The sequence below is a fragment of the Hylaeus anthracinus genome, unplaced genomic scaffold (assembly GCF_026225885.1).
Source record: "Hylaeus anthracinus isolate JK02 unplaced genomic scaffold, UHH_iyHylAnth1.0_haploid 11985, whole genome shotgun sequence".
NCBI classification, from domain to species: domain Eukaryota; kingdom Metazoa; phylum Arthropoda; class Insecta; order Hymenoptera; family Colletidae; genus Hylaeus; species Hylaeus anthracinus.
This window is the reverse complement of record NW_026534333.1, coordinates 8189057-8212402: the sequence shown is the minus strand read 5'-3', so window position 1 is coordinate 8212402 and position 23346 is coordinate 8189057. Positions and strand designations below refer to the sequence as shown.

The 23346-nt window shown below is 35.0% G+C and overlaps 6 protein-coding genes across 10 annotated transcripts in view; 2 read left to right on the top strand and 4 right to left on the bottom strand.

Annotated features, from left to right (window-relative positions):
• The window catches only part of LOC128886877 (pseudouridylate synthase RPUSD2-like), a 198214-nt gene extending 195122 nt beyond the window's left edge, over positions 1 to 3092 (bottom strand). Inside the window, exons 1-2 of one of the 3 annotated variants that reach the window (XM_054142090.1) lie at positions 3009 to 3092; positions 1007 to 1153 (exon numbers count right to left, since the gene is read on the bottom strand). In XM_054142090.1, the coding sequence (XP_053998065.1) occupies positions 1007 to 1084 (78 nt within the window). In that variant the 5' untranslated portion in view covers positions 1085 to 1153; positions 3009 to 3092. The other 2 variants (XM_054142086.1, XM_054142087.1) reach the window with 2 other exon arrangements.
• Positions 3093 to 3443: 351 nt separating this feature from the next.
• LOC128887417 (protein nessun dorma) lies at positions 3444 to 5582 on the bottom strand. Its single transcript, XM_054143272.1, has 4 exons — positions 4536 to 5582; positions 4207 to 4411; positions 3873 to 4136; positions 3444 to 3802 (listed from the first exon to the last, which is right to left on the bottom strand). The coding sequence occupies exons 1-4, from the start codon at positions 5438 to 5440 to the stop codon at positions 3542 to 3544; spliced, it is 1635 nt and encodes a 544-aa protein (XP_053999247.1). The 5' UTR covers positions 5441 to 5582; the 3' UTR covers positions 3444 to 3541.
• Positions 5583 to 5927: 345 nt separating this feature from the next.
• Positions 5928 to 7262, top strand: LOC128887418 (ADP-ribosylation factor-like protein 2-binding protein). 2 transcript variants are annotated; one of them, XM_054143275.1, is made up of 6 exons: positions 5928 to 6075; positions 6183 to 6290; positions 6352 to 6458; positions 6533 to 6618; positions 6714 to 6807; positions 6870 to 7262. In XM_054143275.1, exons 1-6 carry the CDS (start codon positions 6057 to 6059, stop codon positions 6963 to 6965), a joined length of 510 nt encoding a protein of 169 aa, XP_053999250.1. In that variant the 5' UTR covers positions 5928 to 6056; the 3' UTR covers positions 6966 to 7262. The 2 variants fall into 2 exon arrangements, with proteins under 2 accessions (XP_053999250.1, XP_053999249.1); XM_054143274.1 differs by having other exon boundaries at positions 5929 to 6075; positions 6711 to 6807.
• LOC128887416 (nuclear pore complex protein Nup93-like) lies at positions 6996 to 10668 on the bottom strand. Its single transcript, XM_054143271.1, has 7 exons — positions 10402 to 10668; positions 9842 to 10022; positions 8805 to 9768; positions 8409 to 8733; positions 7987 to 8343; positions 7693 to 7810; positions 6996 to 7586 (listed from the first exon to the last, which is right to left on the bottom strand). Exons 1-7 carry the CDS (start codon positions 10626 to 10628, stop codon positions 7275 to 7277), a joined length of 2484 nt encoding a protein of 827 aa, XP_053999246.1. The 5' UTR covers positions 10629 to 10668; the 3' UTR covers positions 6996 to 7274.
• Positions 10669 to 10936: 268 nt separating this feature from the next.
• On the top strand, positions 10937 to 16017 carry LOC128887356 (ubiquitin carboxyl-terminal hydrolase CYLD). 2 transcript variants are annotated; one of them, XM_054143171.1, is made up of 12 exons: positions 10973 to 11057; positions 11129 to 11716; positions 12087 to 12228; positions 12299 to 12535; positions 13063 to 13238; positions 13316 to 13435; positions 13665 to 13906; positions 14001 to 14173; positions 14252 to 14548; positions 14623 to 14738; positions 14812 to 15028; positions 15234 to 16017. In XM_054143171.1, exons 2-12 carry the CDS (start codon positions 11237 to 11239, stop codon positions 15422 to 15424), a joined length of 2391 nt encoding a protein of 796 aa, XP_053999146.1. In that variant the 5' UTR covers positions 10973 to 11057; positions 11129 to 11236; the 3' UTR covers positions 15425 to 16017. The 2 variants fall into 2 exon arrangements, with proteins under 2 accessions (XP_053999145.1, XP_053999146.1); XM_054143170.1 differs by having other exon boundaries at positions 10937 to 11716.
• On the bottom strand, positions 15609 to 19256 carry LOC128887357 (repressor of RNA polymerase III transcription MAF1 homolog). The gene is made up of 5 exons (XM_054143172.1): positions 17963 to 19256; positions 17736 to 17876; positions 17235 to 17516; positions 17043 to 17162; positions 15609 to 16830 (listed from the first exon to the last, which is right to left on the bottom strand). The coding sequence occupies exons 1-5, from the start codon at positions 18043 to 18045 to the stop codon at positions 16761 to 16763; spliced, it is 696 nt and encodes a 231-aa protein (XP_053999147.1). The 5' UTR covers positions 18046 to 19256; the 3' UTR covers positions 15609 to 16760.
• Positions 19257 to 23346: the final 4090 nt, after the last annotated feature.

Genomic DNA, 23346 nt, shown 5'->3' with positions numbered 1-23346 from the left:
TATATAGACACTTGTATGTTTATGCACATATGGTATTGTAAAAATAGGATAGGATGTTCACATAACGGGTGTTCTCATAATGGAGGTTCTATACATATAAATGTTGCTATTGGAATAATTTTATTCGCGACCGACGTGGAATGCAGTATTGGTCGATAAACGGCAGTGCAACGACGAGATTTACGAGATCCACGTGGTGCCATCGCGAAACCTCTCCCTTTCTCTCCCATCTGATGTAATTTTTAATCGTATCATCCGCGTGGGCCGTTCTTACGAGAGGAGAATGTAGGCTTCGCTGCACGGTGAAAGTAACAGGTCGAGAGAAGTTGCCTCGTGAAAATGCACCAAAGGGTTGTGATTAATTTAAACGTTGCATTTTATACACAAAGATACTTCGGGAAATCTGTAACTGTTATATAGTCGGAGCATTTATTGACGACAACAGACCTCGAGGTATCTCCTAGATTGATCTTACTAATACAACCATGAAGAAGACGCCTAAAGGCGTTCGTCAAATACGTTTACCAAATACATAACATACATGGTGTCCCAAAAATGTTGCAGTTCCTTGAAATGGGTGATTCGGAAGGTGATTTGAAACAACTTTTTCCTTAGCGAAAATATTGTCTGAGGCTTCGTTGAAGAGATATTAACAAAAAACCCCGACCAATCAGAGCGCGCGTATACCGTTGGAGCGGCCGCGGTGGCGAAGGCTACGAGCTAAGCGGCCGCGTCCAATGTCCTTCGATGCACGTCGAGTCGCTTGTTCGCGTACAAGCGCGGCCGCTTAGCACATAGCCTTCGCTACCGCGGCCGCTCTAACGGTAACCGCGCGCTTTGATTGGTCAGTGTTTTCCTTTAATATCTCCTCAACGAAGCCTCGGACAACATTTTCGCTAAGGAAAAAATTGTTTCAAATCACCTCCCAAATCACCTTTTTCAAGGTGTTACAACATTTTTGGGACACCCTGTATACATGGAAAGAGAGATGAATTCGTGGACTCACCTCGACATCAGATGCTGGGTCCTCGAAGTCCGTCTGTGTGTCCTTGAAGACGAAGATGCAATCCGACGGCTCCACCATGGCGGCGATCTTGTAAACCGTGTATCGTAACGTATATCGAACCAAGGAAATCTTTTCAATTGCTATCTTCTGTAATTATAAATGGAACGTTTCCATGCTTTAGTGTTCCTACTTTAATATATTATTACAATAACTATATAGTTAGTAATAATATGTACAATGTTGTATTTAATAGTAATTTACATAACGATGACTCGTCTCCAATTATTAAACTCATTTTTAGTCTCGTACGTGTTAGTATTTTCCAATTCCTCTTACTAATGTTTCATAATTGTATGTATGTATTATTGTGACAATTTTGTTACCGAAGAGACCAAGAATTACAACCGGAAGCGGTTATATATAAATTTATAAAACTTGTTTAAAGACTAGAATGAATTTTAATAATTGTATACGAGTAAGCTAATTATATCAATTATTGTCTATTTAAGAGAAGAAAAAATCAGAATTTGTAAAAAGATAAGAATTTTGTATGTCATATAATGGACGTGAAAGACTGATAGGTATTCTAATATTTGTAGTTATTTTAACTATTTACAGATAACTATATATAGATAACTAGCTCTAACTATAACTAAAAAATAGTATGGATACAGTTGCATTTGAGAAGGTTAATGATCTCGATATAGCCAGGAAACTAATAAACGATAATGATAGTGAAGTATTTCCATCCATCATCGAAAGTGCGAGCTTTTAAATCGCGATACTTCATTCATATGTGTACACGTGATACAACCATATGGCCAGATACTTGTGGCGTCATTTATAGACATGAACAAGCTACGATCTTAAACAAATACGGCGATGAGAACGGTATGGATCGAATTATCGTTTACGTCACGGCGATGCACTGTACACGTGTGGCGTTATCTCTTTCTATACACATAGAAAGCTACATATGCGGTAACGTGCGAGAGTTACCAACAAGTTGCTTTGATAGCTTTGCTTTGGAAAAGGAAAACAAAGATGATATTTGACCAACGGATAAATAATAATTGAAGTGTAACGATAACAGAAATATTAATTTATGACGGCAGAAAGACTGAAAAATAATTGTCCAGAAAACTTTTAGACACTGGTGTATATGTATATCCAATCCACACGTTCGCACGCACTCATTACACACACAGATGTAGGCATGTATATGTGATGCTCCTTTAAATGCTAATATGTTTGTAGGTTAGGTTTCCCGGCATGCACGTTAAAATATTTCCGAAGGTAACATCTTCTCCAAACAAACGTTACATTAATACTAAACAGAATCGTTAAGTCATACGTATGAAACTATCAAACACTAATGTTACTGACAGAAAAATCATGAAAATATTGAAGGAACCTCATGAGGTTAGAAAACAAGCTTGGATCGTCAGCGTAAGATCGTTTGAATGTGACGAACGAAGAATACATAATGAAAAGCTTACAAACGACGCTTCTGAAATCAATGACAGTAATTCACGTGCATAGAATGACCACATCGAGTAAACACGTTATGTTTGGGGTTAAACGTTACACTTCTGAATTACAAAACGTGCAAGTGTGACGATCGCCATATGCGACCGTCCTTGTCACTCATAATATCTCACTTACTCTTATTAGTGACATTTGCCATATGCAACCATCCTTGTCACTTATATTATTTTCTTTACACTTATTTAGCTTATTATAATCAAACGTTCGGCTACGACAGCAATGAGATGTCAGACGTTCCCATTGGCAAGATAAGCAGGTGCTCATGACACCGGAGTATCCGGTAATGATAAAATATTTGCTCGCCAAACCATTCAGACAAAACGAGTATAGCAGCCTTTGGGAACGCTTGAGCAAGGAAGTTTCCTGCATAACTCTCGGTAACATATTGTAAAAGTTAATACTATAAGAAGTTTTCCTATAAAACATTTGTAAAGTTGAGAAAATTACTATATACCTAAAAATCGTTCAACCATAGACTATATAATTTGGAATATAGCGACAACTCATTGTCTGTTGCGCTATAGTACATGTAAATGACTGGGGTAAGATCACGAGCCGATCCCACCTCAATTGTTTGTCACAAATTTCCTATTTTATAATAAAATAACTACAGATTAAACTGAACACATTTCTTTTTTCCGCATTCCTCTTCTCATCTCAAGACGTAACACAAAACAACGATCTACGATTCTACACAGTGCTGCTATCTATCGGCAGCGAGTTGATCGTTTAAACGAAATTTTAAAAGAATTCCCGCGTATCTTGCTCAACTCTCAAAGATTGATCTTTTTTAATTTTGATTCTTACCAGGGTTTAAGTCGTGATTAAAAATTTAGGGGATTTCTAGATTCGTGTAGAACCTGTCCAATGTAAATCTTGCAGATTTTCACGTAAAGAAAATACAAAATTCTTATATTTCAGTAAGAGTATCATAGTTACATGGACTTTCATAATAAAAATAGAAAATTTTTGACTGATCAAATTACTTCAAGACTCCATATTTGTGGTTCCGTCTTGTTTCGTCATTACAGAGAACGCTGTCCTAGGTTTTAATATAACATGTCCTTTGCCGTTGGCTCCGAATTTGCAATCGTTCAACGAGATTTCAGGTATATTTTGTAATAATTCTGGGCCACCGCATATGCTTTCCGAACTATGTAAATATTTCTGCGTTTCCAATCGAATAGCGTACTCCTTAAACTCTCCCAGAAAACAATTCCTCGCTATCAATGTCGTATTGTCGTGGAGCTAAACAAACCATATTATAGTATTGTCAAATTTATAGTTGCACATGATAATGTAGAAATAAATAACACACCTGTATACCCTCAGCACAATTTTTGAAACTACAGTTATTCATAAGTATTTCTCCATTACTGTAAATAACTGAAGCAGTTCCAAGACCATCAAAAACTGTGTTTTCTATTATCAGTTTCGCATTAGGTAAAACAGCAACTCCTAGTTTGACTATACTCTGATTCATGGCACATATTTTACAATTAACTATTTTAGTAGTCCCAGCTCTAACTATTACACCAGCCCTGAGATCACCCACATCTATTGTAATACTTTCTAATAAAACCTATAAAAGTACATTTTTAAGGAAACCTGAATTAATATTATTGTAGAATTGTTTCTAAAAAGTGGCTTACTTCGCTACCGGAGAAGTCGAGCAACGATGGCACCGTTTCGGTATCTTTCATAGAAAGAATGGTGCGTTCTACGTTATGAACTCCCTTAATTGTACCTCCTTCTTCCAAATTACCAGCACCATTTATCAGATGAGTTCCTTCTCCAATTACAATCACATCTCCAGCATCACTGGTATGCAGAGTCTCTTGTAAGGATCCAGATATTCTAAGTAGAAAATATTTAATTAATAAATTACTGGTACATATATATAAAAAAGCTAAACAAGCATCATTTAATTAAATTTATTTAATTATTTTAATTATAGCAGACTTTGTACTTATTAACATACTTAAAATGTAAGTCTGCAGACAAAGAAGCTTGAATTTTACTTATTGTTTCCTTCATTTCTTCTAGAGTACCACCTAGCCACACAAAATAACCTTCTGTGGATTTTTCTTTGCTATGGCGCCTCTGTATTTGGTCATTATTTAAGGATGAATTTCGATTCTTCACAAGGATTTCTCTCATAGCAGGATTTTCAAGAACTTCTACTTCTCTCTTAATTTGCTGCAACCTAAAGTGAAGTTTCATCAGCTGACATGCTGTTCCCCCATCAACATCTTCATGTGATTCTTCTCCTTCGGAAATAGTGTCTTCTAATTTTGATATCTTCTGCTGAACTTCTCGTCCTTCCCTTACTAAACTCCTAATAATGTCACTAGTTTCTTTACTGACTACACCTCGTTTCATATCAAAGAACAACCGTATTCTTGTTTCTAAATGTACAGACACCCAATCAGTATTATCATCATCATCTATGTCCCATGGCATCCACAAATAACTGTAGAAAAATCGTAACTGATCGATGCAGCTCGCAGTGCCTACCACATCTAAGGCATCGTTTTCTTGATTATGAGTTGGATAAAGCTCTACCAGCTGTACGTCATACTTTTCAGGTAGATGAATTTCATCTTGAACAGCAGTAATTTTAACCAATGCCGATAAGTCTGCAAAATCTACTTGCTCAACTTCTACCACCACTATGGTGGGATAGTGAACTTGAAAATCTTCGCAGACTAAACGTGGTATTTTCCACAATGCTTGCCATCCTACAGGTTCTATTACTAGCTCTACATGATAAGACCACTCTGCCTGAATTTGAGATGCAGGTACAATTTCACCTCTGCTTGATAATATTTCAGTTAATTCAATTAGTCTTTCTTGAAGACTCTTATCGAAAGTATAAATCTCCATTGATACATGGGACTTATTAAGCAAGAAATCTTAAAATATTAACTTAACTTATACAATCGTAAAAAGTGAAAAGCCACTAATTTCTTCTTTCAAGATTATTTCGAAACACAAATCAAAGAGAAGATACGCAACAAAACATTCAGGTAAGAATCTTCCTAATAACAGCATAAATTTGAAGTATTTGAAGCCCAAAGACCCCAATAACAGTGAACACAGTAGGACACAAGGTTTCACTCTTGTTAGTTTCAGTCAAAAAGTAACAGATGATCGTCCGCCTTCGCATCGAAATCAAGGTGAATAAAAATTCGACATCTATTATACTATTACTTCGAATATACGTTATTTCATAGAATAAAATAGTAATACGAAAACGATACGTGACATAAAATTCTTTTGAAACATTACAAGCAGATTTTAAATTAATTCTCTAGTGTACGACACGTGAAATAGTCATAAGAAATTTAAAAGTAACGTTGTCGATAGCGATTGGTGATCTCAATTCGATTATCGTTTCTAACCACTGTTAACCTATCGATATGAACAATGGTTCCCCCTGTTCCTAACAAATAATATCGTAAATATAAACAGTGCCTTATTTTCGTTATCAGATTAAACTATGTCTGGAGAACGAATAGGTTTGTTTATTGCATTGTTGCAAATCGCACATTACATTTCTTTACGCACGTTAATTCATTAATTTAGTATATGTAAATAAACATACAAATTCGATATCGTTTAACAGATAATAATTTTTTAATAAATGCGGACGGAAATTCGGGACAGAGTTCTAAAAATGGGGAAGATAATCTTTTTGATGAAATTATTGGTCACATAGAAGATATTCTTTTAGGTATGTATTAAGAATAGTATTTCAAAAATTCTCTTACTTGAATAAACTATTGTATTTTTAGAAGAAGAATTTAACACCATTCAAAAGAAATTTTTAGACATGTATTGGAATGTTTTTGAACCCATAGAAGAGAACAAATTAATTTACACGGATATATTTAACGAATATGTAAGTACCATAACACAATGATCCTTTTATTCATATTTGTAGGCAAAAATATTAATATCTAACTCCTTTTATAGCATAAGGCTGTGGAAAATTACATAGTTAACTATTTACAAAAAGTCATACCACATTTTAATATAAACAAATTCTTACAACTCTTAAGGTAAGCTTCGCAATTTCACACATATGTATAAAACATTTGTGTACATTACTTAATAAATGTTTTCTTTACTTGGATATTATGAAACAATGCAGTAGTAGACAGACTGAATTGGAAGGTGAAGTTTTTGAAGTATTGTCAACATTCACAGACTTTGTAGCTTTTAAAGAAATGTTTCTTGATTACAGAGCTGTAAGTATTACTGAACTATGTTCACAAAGTTTAAATGAATATTAATGATGTAATAATTTTAGGTGAAGGAAGGAAAAGTACAAGATCTCAGTTCTGGAATATCTGTAACATGTCTCAAAGTATATAATATGAATGAAATACAAAGCTCACCTATATAAATTCTAGATAAAAACAAACTATCGGGTATATCTAAGGAATAAATTATATATTTATTATTGACGTTTATAATTTTCAACAGTAACTGTTAGAAGACAATACGTTTATTATGTTTACAATTTAATTTGCGTTTAAGTTACGGAAGTACAAAAAATATATACACTATATCGATAATACTCTAGACATTGAAGAAATAAGACATTGATCGGTTTTGTATCTCGCGAATTCAGTACTTGCACAAACACGCCCAATGTATTATTTAAAGTTCCATGTCTAAAATAAATTGATAAGAAACACTATGAATATAATGCTTAACACATAAGAATTTCCATTTGAACAAGTTTACTGTTTGTTTCGTTTGGCATGCGATACGGAAGCGTTCCTGCGAAACTCGTCAACGCGCGTGCCTGTTCACGAAGATCGAGAAGTTGTTGCTTCCTTGCTTCTTCGTCTCCTGGTTCCATCGATCGCAACTTTTGATACTGGCGATAAAGTATCGTCATGGTTGCCAGAAGAACGTCCGCTAATGTACCAGCTACTTCAGGCGATACGCGACGCAAAGCATTCACTCTTTCGTCGACTTCTTTTACATGTAACGGTAACAGCTCAGATTCCGCGATAGTCTAAAATGAAATAGAAAGTTAATATTAGAAACAGTTTAAAATATGAATTAAAAAATATTAACATCAAATATTTAAATACACATAATATTCATTTCGTATTCCTTACCCTAAGAGCACTCTGATACTGTTCATTGTGGAATTGATCGAAGAACGCCATTAGATGTTTTAAAGTGTGAAATGCGGATATTAATTCGGATGATGCTCGTAATTCGACACCTTGATACCTAAAAGAAGCAAATATTTATTAAAGTTACGCATTATTCGAATAATTTAGATTATACAAATAAAAATTAATATGACCCAAGAATAAATCTAAATGAAACGTTATTCGTTATTTCGATAAAAATGTATTCAAGTCTGATATTTAATATTGAATAACAACAATGAGTAATAATATTACCTTGTACTTAGTTCGTTCGCTGTAGTTTGCAGTCGAGATCTCAACGACCCAGGTGAATCTCTTTGACTAACAACTTGTGCCAAAAGGATGCACATTAAACTAAGAACCCTCTCGTGATTACCAGCGAGATCATACATCGTTACAGCGTCTTCTAGGAGACCTTTCCTGTATAATGTATCTGCACTAATATTAACTACATCTTCTGTATCAATTTGAAATTGGTCTAAAATTCCAGGAACCCAACGGTTTTTATCTATCTTTCCAACTAACTGAACTTTATTAGCTGGAGAAGCGTCGACAACCATTTCTGCGGCCGATACAGCAAACATGTTGCGATCATATGGATCTTTCATACTCCTAAAACCATGAAATGATACAATAAAATTCTAAACCTATACAATTACTTATTCCTTCATACATACCTTAATAAGAATAAATAATGCAAACATTCTTTTGGATCTGTAGAATCGAATCTTTTGACATATAACAATATTAATCTGGCAAAGTTTAATCTTTTAGCAGGTGGTTTATCAGCAGGATCAACGCTCAGCAGAGGTGCTAAAACGCTTTGACTAACTCCTAGAAAATTATGTTCGTGCATAGCAGCAGCTAAATGGACTGCATGTGGCAAATGCTTTGCTCCTGCGCCTCTTGCCAAAAATTCAATTGCAGCCTCGAACTGACCAGTTAAAAATAGCATTGAAAAATATACAAATGGCTGTTCATGCGCGTGATAATAAGATTCCCCTGTAATATTTATATGATCGATTACTTTAATTCTAATTATTTGTTGTAAATGTAAAACATAAATTTCTTACCATATATCTCTGATATTGTAGTTTGTAAATAATCTAAAGTTAACTTGTTTTCTGAATCTGGTTGGTCTCTCACTTGACATAATTTTAGCCATAAATAATCATCGGCCGTACAAATTACTTCGGAATGCAAATCATCAGGTTCACAAGGAACTAATGCACAATATGCCACTCTTTTATATGGGTCTGTAACTGATCTAACGTGTTTTCTGTACTGCAGTTTCAAATTTGATTCTGCATAGCTGCTAGGATGTCCATGAAGATCTTTGCAAGCTTCTTCTAATGCAGCTTTAAACTCTGGAAATTCTGTATTGCACTGATTAAGGCACTGCAATGCTGATGTGTAACTACCAACTCTCATACAATAATAGACTAAAGCCCACAATGGTTTGCCATCAACTGTAACATCTTCTAAATCTCTAAAATTTTGTACTTTGACGCTTACAAAACTTTTAACTAATGGCAGAGTGCCTGGAATGCCACCCCTCTTTGCTCGTGCCAAGTTTTCACTAATAACAGAATTCATAAAGTCCCTGTATCTGTTTTCCAAATATTTTTTGGCTTGCATTACAATTTCTGTCTCAATCATAGAAGTACTCCTGGATTTAATTCGATCTTCTCTAGGAATTGGTGTAATATTTACCATATACTGGACCATTTCCCACATATCCTCAATTTTCTTATCATTAAATGACTCAGCAGCTTTACCAAATGAACTAAATAAATTTGGCCTAGTTATTTCTCGAAGTACATGATCATTGTAATTTTGTAGCTCTTTAACATAAGCTATTTCCACGCTAGATAGACCACTGACCATTGATCCAGCCAACTTAGTACGCTGAGGAGTTCCATTCAAATTTACTAGATCCCCAGATGGTCCTGTCATACTATTTATTATCTCATATCGCATTTGTTTCCATTCTCCCAACATATGTTCCATTTGTTGAATTCTGGTAAGTTCAAACGTCTAAAACATACAACAATAAACTTAATATACAATAATTATCAACTGTATAAAAAGATAATATAAAAACTCTTACATCTTTATGAACTTGTTCGATGATGGATAAGATAGCATTTTCCTTTTCATTTCTAAGATAACTGACTATATCTGTATCCGCAATTGGATCTAAGGGTTCGAATGTGCGTCTTGCACTAAGCGAACTTAACTTCTGTGATATTTGAGGCAAATCAACACCACGAGATCCAAGCAAGAGATGCCTAAAATTAAAACAAACTGTCTCTCTTAATTTTGAGCTATACCAAAAATTGACATTACATCAATAAAACAAACCAGAATAAAATTTTATTCTGCTATACAAGAAAACAATTTCTAAACGAGAGAACTAAATACGCGAAGAAAACAAAATATATTAATATATTAAGAAGTAAAGTGAATAATCCTAATTATTATCGAAAATTTCATCAACTATGTAACTATGTTTTGGCGCCAGAAATTTGTAAGATTTGTAGGTTATGTTATACTTCAAATAAGATTATGAATGACTGAACATGCTTTTCATTACACATATACATTTTAAAAAAAACGTATAAAAACTGTATAAAATTTAATGTATGATCAATTTTCGAATTTGCTTACGCTTGAACTTGATTATCTTGGGTGCCGGTTTGTGTGACACGAGACCAAAGTTCGTTGGAGGCCTCTAAAATTTGACGAAGATTTCTTTCAACTTGTGGAAGTTCTTCATTGCCTTCTACGGCAGCGGACAGTTGTTCCGCTGATCGCAATAATTCACTAAAACCAGAATCTCTTTTTACTTGGGAGGAATCTGTGGCCAACATATCGATGTGCCCAAAATCGCCCATATTTGAAACACGATGTCCACGGTTGCCATAAATCGCGGGAGCACAGAAGTAAACTGAAGTAAACGCGTTATACCAGTATTACCAGTATATACTATAGGGAATTTTAATCGTGCTGCATGCTTGAATCTCTCTTTTTGTAACGTTTTCCACCAGTTTTCATTAAAATAAATTTTAAATAAGTATAATTTTTAAAAGAAATAAAATCTAATCTAATACTCAAATAGAATTTTATTCCCTTTGTCTCGAGACACCCTGTTCAAATGAAAACATGCCTTACAATTAATCCTACCAACATTGCAATCTGACTTTCTCACTGACAAATGCCTTACACGAATTGACATTCAATGTGTAATTTTCTGCTTGAATTTGACTGTTGCGAACATTCGTGGCTGCTCATGAACGATACTTCTTTAAATAATTCTACCAGTTGTCTGTAAATTTTATTAGCTCGATGAGCGACATGCATAAAAAAACTTCTCTTTGTCTGATCTCTATTTCAGAGTCAAAAGTTATGAGATGAAGGAGGTAAACGTCGCGTTTAATCCGCGTGTTGTGCGCTTATCGTGACTAACAAGTCGCTTTATCGCAATGATCGTCCACGATTAATTATGGAGAAACGGATTGCCGGTAGCAAAGAGGGCCGGCATGTCCTCCAATATTATGTTGCCAAGCAAAACTCCATTCTGACGCGTATGTCAGGCGAATGCGACAAAAATCTTAATACGTTGCGTCTTGGCATGCTCGTAGAGGCACTCGAGGATCTGGGAGACAGTGCACTCAGAGTGCGTGTCAATGACACGACAGGATCAGAAATTTGGCGTGGCACAGAATGGCGATGTCACAGATATGACTTGATTCCTGTTTCATCAGAGGTATGGAAATTTTTACCCGCAGTCTCCGTACCTCAAGAAAGAGTTCACTTAGCCAATCACAAACTCTTATGCAAAGAGCTCACCAGCCTGATGATGGATGATACCATTTGGTATTGTCCTGATCCTCAGGGATACACCAAATACCTGGCTGTTATTAAATATATTGGACCTGTGCCAGAACTCGGTCAAGGATATTACTTTGGTCTTGACTTGTTGGTAATTTTCTACAATAATTCGTATTCAGTTATGAAACATGAGGATCATTCCAAAATCAGCCTCCAATTAACTGCTAATTAAAATTGATAATAAAGAAAGTAATTTTATTATATATGAAACTGCAGGCAGAAATTGTAGTCAATGGTCTTATTCATGAGCTTTTTGTCGATTTAGTAGTAGTCAATTGAAGAATGATTTTGAAATACTTCTCAAACATATATTCTTTTGTACAATCTGTATTAACGTAATGTTTTAGCTTAGAAGTTTATTCTTCATATGTTTTAATTTAATTCTTCTATTTAATATGAAATTTTTTTTATTTATCAAGTACAGTTACAATATGTACTTATATGTAATAATGTAATTACAGGATGGTCAAGAATCATCAAAAACAGCCTTACTAAGCAAGGAATACTTTGTTTCTAAACATTCAGAAGGAAGATTCGCTACATTGAGTAACATTTTCCCATTAAAGCCTGAGGGTCCCACAGGTCTTGGAAACTCGGATAAAAGTACAGGAATAAATATTCTCTTCTTTTTATTTGCAACCTTGGCAATTTATTAAAGTTCTTCTAATTTCAGATGTCTTCTTAAAAACAGACTCGGGAAATAATTATACAAACGAAAAAAAAAAGTCTGTGTTGGACTCCACACCACCTGTCCTTTTAGAAAAATTTGCTATTTTTGATGACAATAAAAACAATAACAGAGATCAACGACCTTTGTCAAACGAATATCTTCAGTCTCCAAAATCAATGACACTAGAAAATGACAGCAATGTAACTAAAAACACAAATATCCATGTGTATGCACAATCTGGTAATAGTGAAACTACAAAAATAAATATAAAGTTTGGCTTCTAGTTTAATAGAATATTTTGCTAGCTTTGCTAGAAATACAGTCTGCTTGTCTTTACCCAATGCGTACAGTAGAGGGGGTTATTCTTAACTGAGGTAGTTAAAAATAGCCACAATCTTAGCCTGTCTCAGTGTTACCGGCAAGTCTCTTAGCATTGTAAAGTTATTATAACTTTATTGTTAAATGGCTGCTACATTGCAAAACATTCCTATCTTCGTACTAGAACACAAATGGAGCAGTGACATAGAATCAAACGTGTACAGTGACATAGAGGAATTTAGGCATCCAAGTTTGTTAAATCATAGTAAGGAGAAGTGAATATTCGCGTGAACTCTACTGCACTTCCGCGTTCATGTTTATGCGTTTTGACACCTCGCTTTGCTCTGCTTTTCCCATTTTTTAATGCAATTTTTTTTTCTGCTGACATATTACTTTTATTTCAACTGTGGTGGTACAACTATAAACTTTAATATTTATTGTTATTATAGGTAGTACATCAGAGAAAAATGAAAATAAAAAGTGTGGACGAGTAGAAAACACAGAATTAATCGTGGGTTCTAATGTAAAAATTCTGTTGGACTCTGATGTACACTATGGAGTCATTCGTTGGATTGGAACCCCTCCTGGTATTACTCCTGGTAAATTAATAGCAGCTGTAGAACTGGTATGTGTTACACATAAATTAGTATAGTGGCAGAAAGAAATTCAACATTATAAACTGTATAATTGTTTCACTTTTAGGATGATGGTCATCCATCAGGTACAGATGGAACATATAAAGATGTAAGATATTTTCATTGTCGTCCTTACAGAGCTGTTTTCATAGACCTCGATCAATGTTCTCGTTACGATACGATGGTTGTAAGTATTGACTGATAAATATTTTGTTCTGACCTATTTGTATACTACATAGATAAAAGTCAATATTAAATATATAAATCTAATAAAAGGTCGCTTGAAACTTTTATACATATTTCTGTAATTTGTTTTTATTACAACAAAATCAGTAAGGAAGGAATGATTACGATAACTTAGAATTATAAATTTAATTTAAAATGTGCAACTAATTAATTAATTTGGTTTGAAAAAGACGATGTCACAGAAAAAAGAAAACGTTGACGATCCCTCAACGCCAATAAATACAGATAATTTTGGCAACATGGAAAGCTCTGTGATTGTCGGAATGGTCCGCCCAATTTCCGTTAAAGGAAATCTGAAAAACATTTGTGGAAAATATAGAGGAATACAAGGGCATCACAATTCGTGTTACTTGGACGCCACTCTTTTTAGCATGTTTACATTTACTAGTGTATTTGATAATCTCTTATTTAGGTAATGACCAAGTGTTCCCCAGTTTATTATCACCAAAGATAAACGATATTGACCCCAAATAAAAAAATGTGATGCATGAATTGATATTTTATAGACCACCAAACGAGAAAGACTGTCCGCAATATGAAGAAGTGCAAAGGGTATTACGCGAAGAAATAGTAAATCCTCTCAGAAAAAATATGTTTGTCAGAGCAGATCATGTAATGAAACTTCGAACGTTACTTGAAAAATTGTCCTCCGTATCTGGGCTTACCAGTGAAGAGAAAGGTTTGTGTTTAGAATGTATTTTGATCATTAATATCAATTAATTGATATAAAATTATTCTCTTACTCTTAACTCTTTAGATCCTGAAGAATTTTTAACATCACTGGTAGCACAAATTTTAAACGCTGAGCCGTTTCTTAAGCTAAGTTCTGGGCAGGATGCATATCACTATCAACTTTTCGTTGAGAAGGACGATCATTTGAATCTTCCAACTGTACAACAACTATTAGAACAAAGTTTTCTTACAAGTAACATAAGATTAAAGGAAGTCCCATCGTGTCTCATTATACAAATGCCTCGATTCGGAAAGTCGTTCAAAATGTATCAAAAGATACAACCTACTCTGTTACTCGATGTAACGGACATTATTGAAGATTGTAAGTTTCGTTGAGATATTATCATTTTTATAATTTGTGTTGATAATGCAATTATTCTCGGTTTTTATTTCCAGCACCCAGGCAATGTACAATTTGTGGAAAATTAGCCGAGTTTGAATGCAAAGAATGTTACGGACAATGCGGTGTTGGGCTTGAAAGTATTGCCTTCTGTTTGCAGTGTTTAGAAAAGGTACACAGAAAAGAAAAGTGAAAGTGGGAGAAGCGTAAAGTCGGAAGCATTACAGGGGTGTTTCATATTCCAGGTACATCGTCACGAACGAAGAACGAATCATGAGCCAAAGAAGCTCGTAGTACCAATGGAATTTGCTATCTTGCAAGAACATTGTCCTGTTCCACGATTATACTTGGAATTATCAGCAGTTGTTTGTATCGAAACGTCTCATTACGTGTGTTTTGTGAAATGTGGTTCAGGTTCGGAAGCACCGTGGTGTTTTTTCGATTCCATGGCTGATAGAAAAGGTATTTTATTCACATCTTTCAACATCGTTGTACGAATTCTGAATTATCGCATGGATTATTGTGCCAATTAAATTTAATATTCCTATAGTTCTTTTTAACGAATAAAAAAGTTAAATCAAAGAATGACTTGAAAATATTTTAGGAATATCAAACTTATTTTCTCCTGCAAGTGAGAATTAAATTTAATTAAATTAAATGTTTTCAGGAGAACAAAATGGTTACAACATACCAGAAATGGTTCCGTGTCCTGGTTTTCCATATTGGCTAAGCGAAGAAGGCGGTCATTATCTAACTGAATTAACTGACGACCGTCACTTACCGGAGCATGCGAAACGACTCTTGTGCGACGCCTACATGTGCATGTATCAATCACCAGACGTTATGATGTACAAATAAGATCAATTGCTTAGTAACTTAGGTAAGTTAGGTTTACAGTCATTACTCAACAACAAATTTGGGTATAACGTTTGTGCTGTATTTATTGAATGTTCACAAACTGATGCGACAAACACGATTATTAGCAAAGACATTTATTTATAAATGAGAATTGAAGACAAGAAGGGTGTAAGATTGGACTACATCGATTTATAAAGTTTATTGAAATGCTAACAGACAAATGTGTAGTTTTAAAGAAACTAAAGTTATACATATGTTATAGAAATTGCCTCGTAATCACTGTTTTTCTTTAATCCGAAACCTAATCTAATGCAACCACAGTGCTGTCTTTTTTAGTTCATGAGAGGTATAATATATATTATACATATTCATCAGTGAAATAAAATTAAGTTTCCAGTCTAAGCAAAAGTATTAGAAAAGTCTACTATCCTATACTAAAATTGATCCATTACTCGTTTTATTCATATATTTGATCGAAACGATTGTGACAAACTGGATGGAAATCTCTACAATTTGAGATATATTTACATATAAACAGAAATTAAAATCAACGGCACTTGTCAGAAGTTACAAGTGAAGAAAATGAAAAAGCACAATTCTGTACTAAGTGCTATTAATATATTGAAAATATTTTGTGACATATTTATAGCAAACAACACGAATAGTTTGCAGTTTTTCTAACTCAAAAGTATATTGACTAGGATTTGAAATTTAATGCTGCACCTTTAGATCTAGCGTTGCTCTAATAATTGTCTAATCCCGTTCTATTACCTAAAATTGATTTATCTTTAACATCTAACAGAGTAACTTAGTACAACATCAATTTAAAAATCCGTTAAGTCGTTTTGTTTTTATATTTAAACAATAACGAAGATTCTCTCCAGTTTCGAATTTGAATATCTTTTTACATACCATGTAACGTAAATGTCTGTAGTTGGACTTACACGACTTTGACTAACATTTAGTTGAGTCGTATGCTTAAAATATACTGAATGTTAGTCTGTATGTGAAAAATACAATTCACGCAGAAAAAAAATCAAATTTTAAAAATCTTCCAAACTTGTTCGTCTATTTGATTCTCTGTCGACTATACTTCAACGTTAATACTATAAGAAACTAAGGAAGAAAGGTGGTAAAAGAATTTTCTGTTAGCGATATTCAATCTAAAACAAACGTCACTACGAAGGAAGTTATTTAGAGTAATTATGAAAATTAAGATGTATCATTGTACATAATAAGTTTTATGTAATAGAAGAAAAATTGAATGTTCATTCGTGCTTTTCTATGGCAAAATTAATAAAGATGGAGATAACGTTTGTAAATATGTATCATAAATTTAGTATCTATCTTCATCTTCATCCATGGCAAAGTCACTGCCAACTCCAGAATCTAGTACGTAGAGAGGACTGTAAAAAGAAACATATCATAGAATATTTAAAAAGGTACATGTAAAAAAAGTTTTTTATTGTTTAAGTAACTTCAAGTATTTTATTGTATAACTTTTTTGACTACACAATAAAATGCTTGATACGATTCAAACAACGAGAAACTTTCATTTAAGCGAGAGCATAAATCATCATCAAAAATAAAAAAAGTTAATTTAAATTAATATACTTACTTTATTGCTCTGCATGTGAAGAACACAATGCGTTTCAACTTCTTATTATAGAAGAAATAATTAAAAGACCATAAACATCCATCTTCTCCAAATGGATCAGACACAAAGTCTGGATTGTAACTAAAATATTTTCATATTCGTAATATACTTACTGGGTTCTATAGCTTGTTTCTGTAAAATTTAGACGTTTACCTATAAATATCACATTCGCTTAATGATATTTCATCATCAACAGCTGCCCAAAGTGCTGTTCGAAGGGTGCGGTAATGATCTCCTGCAGTTGCACTCAAATTGCTATCTACAGCATTCATGACCCACGTTAAACTTGGTTCTTTGCTGAATTCATGGCTCTTAGCATCAGAAAAATCATAATCTGGGTGGAAAGCTGAATTTAAAGTGGCAATCAAATAGAATAATGTTTTTCTACTGATTGTATCGCACAGTGGACCATCTTCGTCGCCAGAAACGCTGCGACTGTAGACAAAAAATATTATATTAAAAAAACTGTTCTTAAACCAATGGATGGACAATAGACTTTATCAAATTGTAAACATAGATATCTTATCATAAGACACATTGAACTCTTACTGGTTTTGTTGATGCAAAATTATACCTCTATATTAAAAGAGAAAATATTGATAGCTGTATAATATTTATCGTTATGCATTACATTTTAACCAAAATGGCTGATACCTTTGAGCAGGGGATGTCCCCAAAGATGTTTGCGGTGGTGATAAAGCTTGAAGATCATGCGGAGTGAATCCTTGTTCTGCATTGAAACGTTTGTATAGCTGTTTATCATTCCCAGCCATTTTGCATGAGTAGCTCTCTATCCTGAAAACCAGTAGGAAACTTGATGTTTAATATCGGTTTGAAAGATCACAAAATAGATCCAAAAGATATCGATTTGAGAATCTCACCTGCCTATTATCTTACTGTCTCCAGTTTTGATGGACAAGGCACTGTTTATAGCTTCAAAGCGTGTACTCTCCAACAATTTCATCTTGCATATAACGATGTTTCTCTTTAAGACGTGTAAGAACAGCGTCAATGTGACAGATATCCTTGGTGGATCTCCTAGCTGAACGCTTCTTGTATCTTTAACACTCCATTACATCGGAGTCGATGACTTGTAGTGTGTATTTCGTGGCAAAAACTTGACCTCGTTTCTCAGTCGGACGGCCAAGGCGTTCAGTATAAGCGAAACGTTAAAAAACTTCTTTGACATCGAAGACTTATTGAGTCTTTGTACATTTTTTTTATGTATATGAAAATTCCTTTCCTTTTCGAGTGCACGAAATTAATTGTGGATGTGATGATTTTTCCCGCGACACTGAGCTTGTACATCACAGATCTCTAATTAAAGATATTGAGACGAATTTACGTCCGTACGTGAACCCGATTTCAGCAACCGGTCTTCGAATTCGAGCTTCAGCCGTGACGAGCGAAGTTTTGGCTTTCTTACAGTGCGCGAGTGACGTACCCAGCTGAAGAGAGGGAAAGCGGCGTAAAGGATGGAGAGGAAACTACCCTTCAGAAATAAAAGACGCCGTCTCACGATTACAAAATAAACACCAAGCTAAACACAAAGTCGTTGGCGGACTTGCCACGAATCAAATAGAAATAACGACGGTTCAGAATGGCTTATCGGGAATTCACCTAAACAAAGTGACTAACAAACTTCACAACGTCCGCTACTGGCGAAAACAATCCATAATCACGGACATTGTTGTCGCACGGATTGGCACTCGAATTATCACGGTCACTTCGTCGAACGAAAACACCCAAAAAGCAATTGGTAACTATGACGGGATTGATCCTCGATCAACAAACTACAACCTCCGTCGCTCCTGTTTTCGCACCGTTTACTAATTATTTGCGTCTCGATGTCAGTACACCTATATGCAACAACGAATATATGCGCCTACGTGACAGAAATAGTACAGAAAAGCGTCTTGAACTTCCCTCTCTCTCTTTCACGCGCAGTGACGGATCTAAACTCATTGGCGCCTAAGGTTAATTCATGTGAAAATATTTTGTTTTCCTTCATATGTAATGTTCAGAAATTTACTCACTCAAACTTTGAAGTTTGAACAGAAAAAGTGTTGAAAATATAAAAATATGAAAATGACTTCATAAGAGATGAATAATTTTGGTAGCTATAAAAATAATATTGGATAAACAAGAATTGCATATGCACAATCTTGGGGGGAGGGAGGGGATTTCTACACTATTTGGTTGAATATTCAATTTTTTCATTCCTTACAAAAATACACCTATATCACGATCGTCTTTTGTAAGATGATAAATAAATATTATAAAATTATAAAAAATATAGTATGTAGCTTTAATATTGTGTCACTAATTTTATTTGCCTTTCCTTGCATATTTTATATCAAGTTTAATTCGGTACAGATACATTTTATATTTTTCTGCTAACTTTTTTAAGTATATACATACTTGTGAGACCGTACTTAGTCAAATGACTAATCCGGATATACCCTGATAAAAGCATATTAATAAATGTGTAGGTCAATAAATAAGAAGATATCGAAAGCTCTGTATTTATCATCTGAATGCAAAGCTAAAGTTTCACGAATCTCACGTCACGATGCATTCGCCCCTGCTCTTATACTCTTTTTACCTCCTTTTCGCCCCCTATCATTGCCGACTCGTCATGACTTGCTGTTGGAAGGGATTACATGCTGAACCTATGCGTCCAATCACGAGTCGTCGATAAGAATGTGTATACATTCGTTACAGCGAATTGTGCCGTTTAAGGGGAAACTCGCCAAGTTCTGGCTATCCCTTCCAACAAACCACACAAAAGGACTCGTGTGCGCAAATGCGTATACAATCAGGGGAGCTAACTTCACGTACTATAAGTTGAAACCACGTTCGTGGCGCTATCTACCAACTAACCGTTAACTAAAATGTGTAAAGGTGTGAAGAAGTGCACTCGAGTGTATGGAATTATGCATGCGCAGAGCGCTGGCTAAAGAAAATAAATTAGGAAAAGTCCACACTCCCTACTTTACCGCTTGAAAAGTATAAATATGATTGAAAATAAATATTAGGAATATAATTAAGATATAATTAGGAATAGAAACGTATAAGATATTTATACAGGGTGTCCCAAAAGTCGGACAGGAGCCGAAAATGGGGGGTAGCTGAGACGATTCTGAACAACAATTTCCTTTGCAAAAATGTCGGATGGGGCTTCGTTAAGGAGATATTAAGCGAAAACCCCGACCAATCAGAGCGCGCGTAGACCGTTCGAGCGGCCGCGGTAGCGAAGGCTACGCGTTAGGCGACAGCGTCAATGTCCTACGATGCACGACGAGTCACTTGTTCGCGTACAAGCGCAGCCGCCTAACGCGTAGCCTTCGCTACCGCGGCCGCTCGAACGGTCTACGCGCGCTCTGATTGGTCGGGGTTTTCGCTTAATATCTCCTTAACGAAGCCCCATCCGACATTTTTGCAAAGGAAATTGTTGTTCAGAATCGTCTCAGCTACCTCCCATTTCATCATTCCTCTTGAATATGAATATTGGGTTTCGATTTCCAATATTCTACATTCCACTTCTCGATCCTAAATATGCATATATGTATACTCTGTAACATAAACTTATTGAATGGATTAGTATACACGTACAAATCGAAATATGACAGCAGAAAAGAATACTGTAATTGAAATTGAAATAGAAAGAAGTTCAATTTAAATTTTGAGTTTCGAAACAGGAATATTTTGAAAGTAAATTTGGATAAAAAATGAATTACGTTTCAATGCCAAGACAAAAAAAAGAAAACTTCAAAGATTACACGTTTAATAATTATTTATGTAATTTCTTTGTTTCAGGGTTCCGGCGCAGGAGATCAACGTTTCCAAGGAAAGAAGGAGAAGTTACGAGACGTGGAGGAAATATGATTTATACTAAAGTTCGATTCTTTTCCATATTATTGTAATAAATTTTGTAAGTTTGGAAATGTGATTTTGCATACCGGAACATCTGAATTTACGTTTAAAATTTACATTCTTTCATTTAACGAACACGCGTAATATCGACTCTACTCAAAGATTTTCTATCAATACGAAACATCGAATTGCATTTAAGTACTATTTTAATGCAAGCTTTTTACTTATCGTGAAAATAAACGATTGCAAGCAAATTTTTATTACGCAACAAATTTCCAATATTTACGAAAATATAGTCTACTTTGCTACTGTAACTTTTCTTTAAGTTAATGGTAGTTAAAAAATACACTATATCATGTGGTAACTCTAATAATGAATATTCATTAATCGTATCAAAAATCTAATGGTTAATTGACTCTGTCATCGTCACCAACGTATTACTGATAAGATAGTAATTTCATAATATATCAAATATGTAACTAAGAGAAATATATGGTTCATAAAAATGAAACGTCTCAACATTAAATGTTATGTTAAATAAAATATACAAATGTCTCGATATGATTACACTTATAGCAGTATTTCTGTTGATGAATAGTTAATTTGTAATTCGCCACAGTCGCCTGAAACAGAAGAAAAGTATATTATTCTCTATTCTTCAAATATAAACAAAAGTCCGTAGATGGTCTCCTTCTTCTGATGTTGTCCTAGCTAAGAATATGCAGTTACCTCAAAACGGACGCGATTTATCAAACGCAACACTAATAGCAACGCGATTCATGATTCTCCAAGCAAGTTACTCTCCGATTGGCTGGGATTTGCATGGTGGGGGAGAACTTTCCCGAGAAACGTTTACTGCTTGCGCACGGTGTGGTCGGTTAGGTAGGTTAGGGCGGGATAGAAGGTCTAGCCTGCGCAACCTATGTCGGACAGGAGAGTTCTCCCACCATTTAACTCCCAGCCAATCGGAGAGTAACGTGATTGGAGAACACGTTATAAATGTAGCTTCGATTGCTCGCAGGCGTTACTATAAGAAAAGCCACCTGTAAGAGCAGAAGTAGCAGCAGAAACGCCATTTGAAGAGACACATTTTTTACGAGGAATCCAAGAAACCAGCTACGATGGATCAGAGCACATAGAAACGGAGAATCGGAGCATGGAGATATAGAGAATTGGAGCACAGAGTAATTATCGTTTGAAATGAAGATGAAAAGACCAGAATGGCATTTTGAAATATTCGTAACAACAGCATCGTGAGCTTAAGAAGACTGAAGATATCATCGTTTTAAATAAATCAGTGGTTTTCACCGCTAAGTAAAAGAACAATCCAATTATTCTATTACAACGTAGCTGCTAATCAACGTCAAGAAGAATTCTTGTATTCCTCGTAAAAATGTGTCTCTTCACATGGTGTTTCTGCTGCTGCTTCTGCTCTTACAGGTGGCTTTTCGCCTAGTAACGCTTGCGAATAATCGAACCTACATTTATAACGTGTTCTCCAAGCAAGTTACTCTCCGATTGGCTGGGAGTCGCATGGTGGGGGAGAACTTTCTTGAGAAACTGAGTTTGACTGAGCTGCGGTCTGATTGGTCCGTCGGAGGTAGCGCGATTGCTTATATTCGTTTCCTCGCGGTTCGTCAGTCCGCAAGTATGGAACGAAGCGGATGCAGACGTAGCTGCTAAAGTCATTTGTTTTGCTTAAATTATTATGTAATGTAAAATGAATGTAAAAATCAGTACAACATAGAATTTCGTATGTTGAAACACTTCCTGGAATCATCGATTACAACAAAAAGTATAGTGTGTAGATTATTGCATGAAAGCATTGTACAGTGCTCGCTTTTCCGCTTCTTGCATTTTTCTGCTGCTTGTTGCTTGTATGTATAATATATTTTTTTTTAATTTGGGGTAATACACCCCCGGCTGGGGCAGGGGACACAACATTTAGATTAAGGATAAGGGTGGTTAGGATGTGGTTTTTGTCTTGGCCACCCACTTTTTTGGGTCTCTATATGCAGTAAAGGTGAGACCTGGACCCCCTATATTATTTAAGTATGTAATTGCACGTAATTTTATTTCGAGTTACGAGTAATAAAAAGCGCCCCGTGTGGCTGCTCTTGTGAGTTTTTCCATTTTATATTTTACAAATCGATGTTGCTAATGAACCTCGCGATCGTTTCTCAATATTTGTTCAATTAACATTCTTTAAAATTAACATTGCGAATAATGAAGTGGCCCGAGTTGCTGCTTAAATGACACGACGAGTATCGACGGAAACCGACGGCTACCGACACCGACGCTGAAATTTTCATAACAGTGGTGGTACTCACCGATACGCTAGATGTGTGTGTGTGTGTGTGTGTGTGTGTGTGTGTGTGTGTGTGTGTGT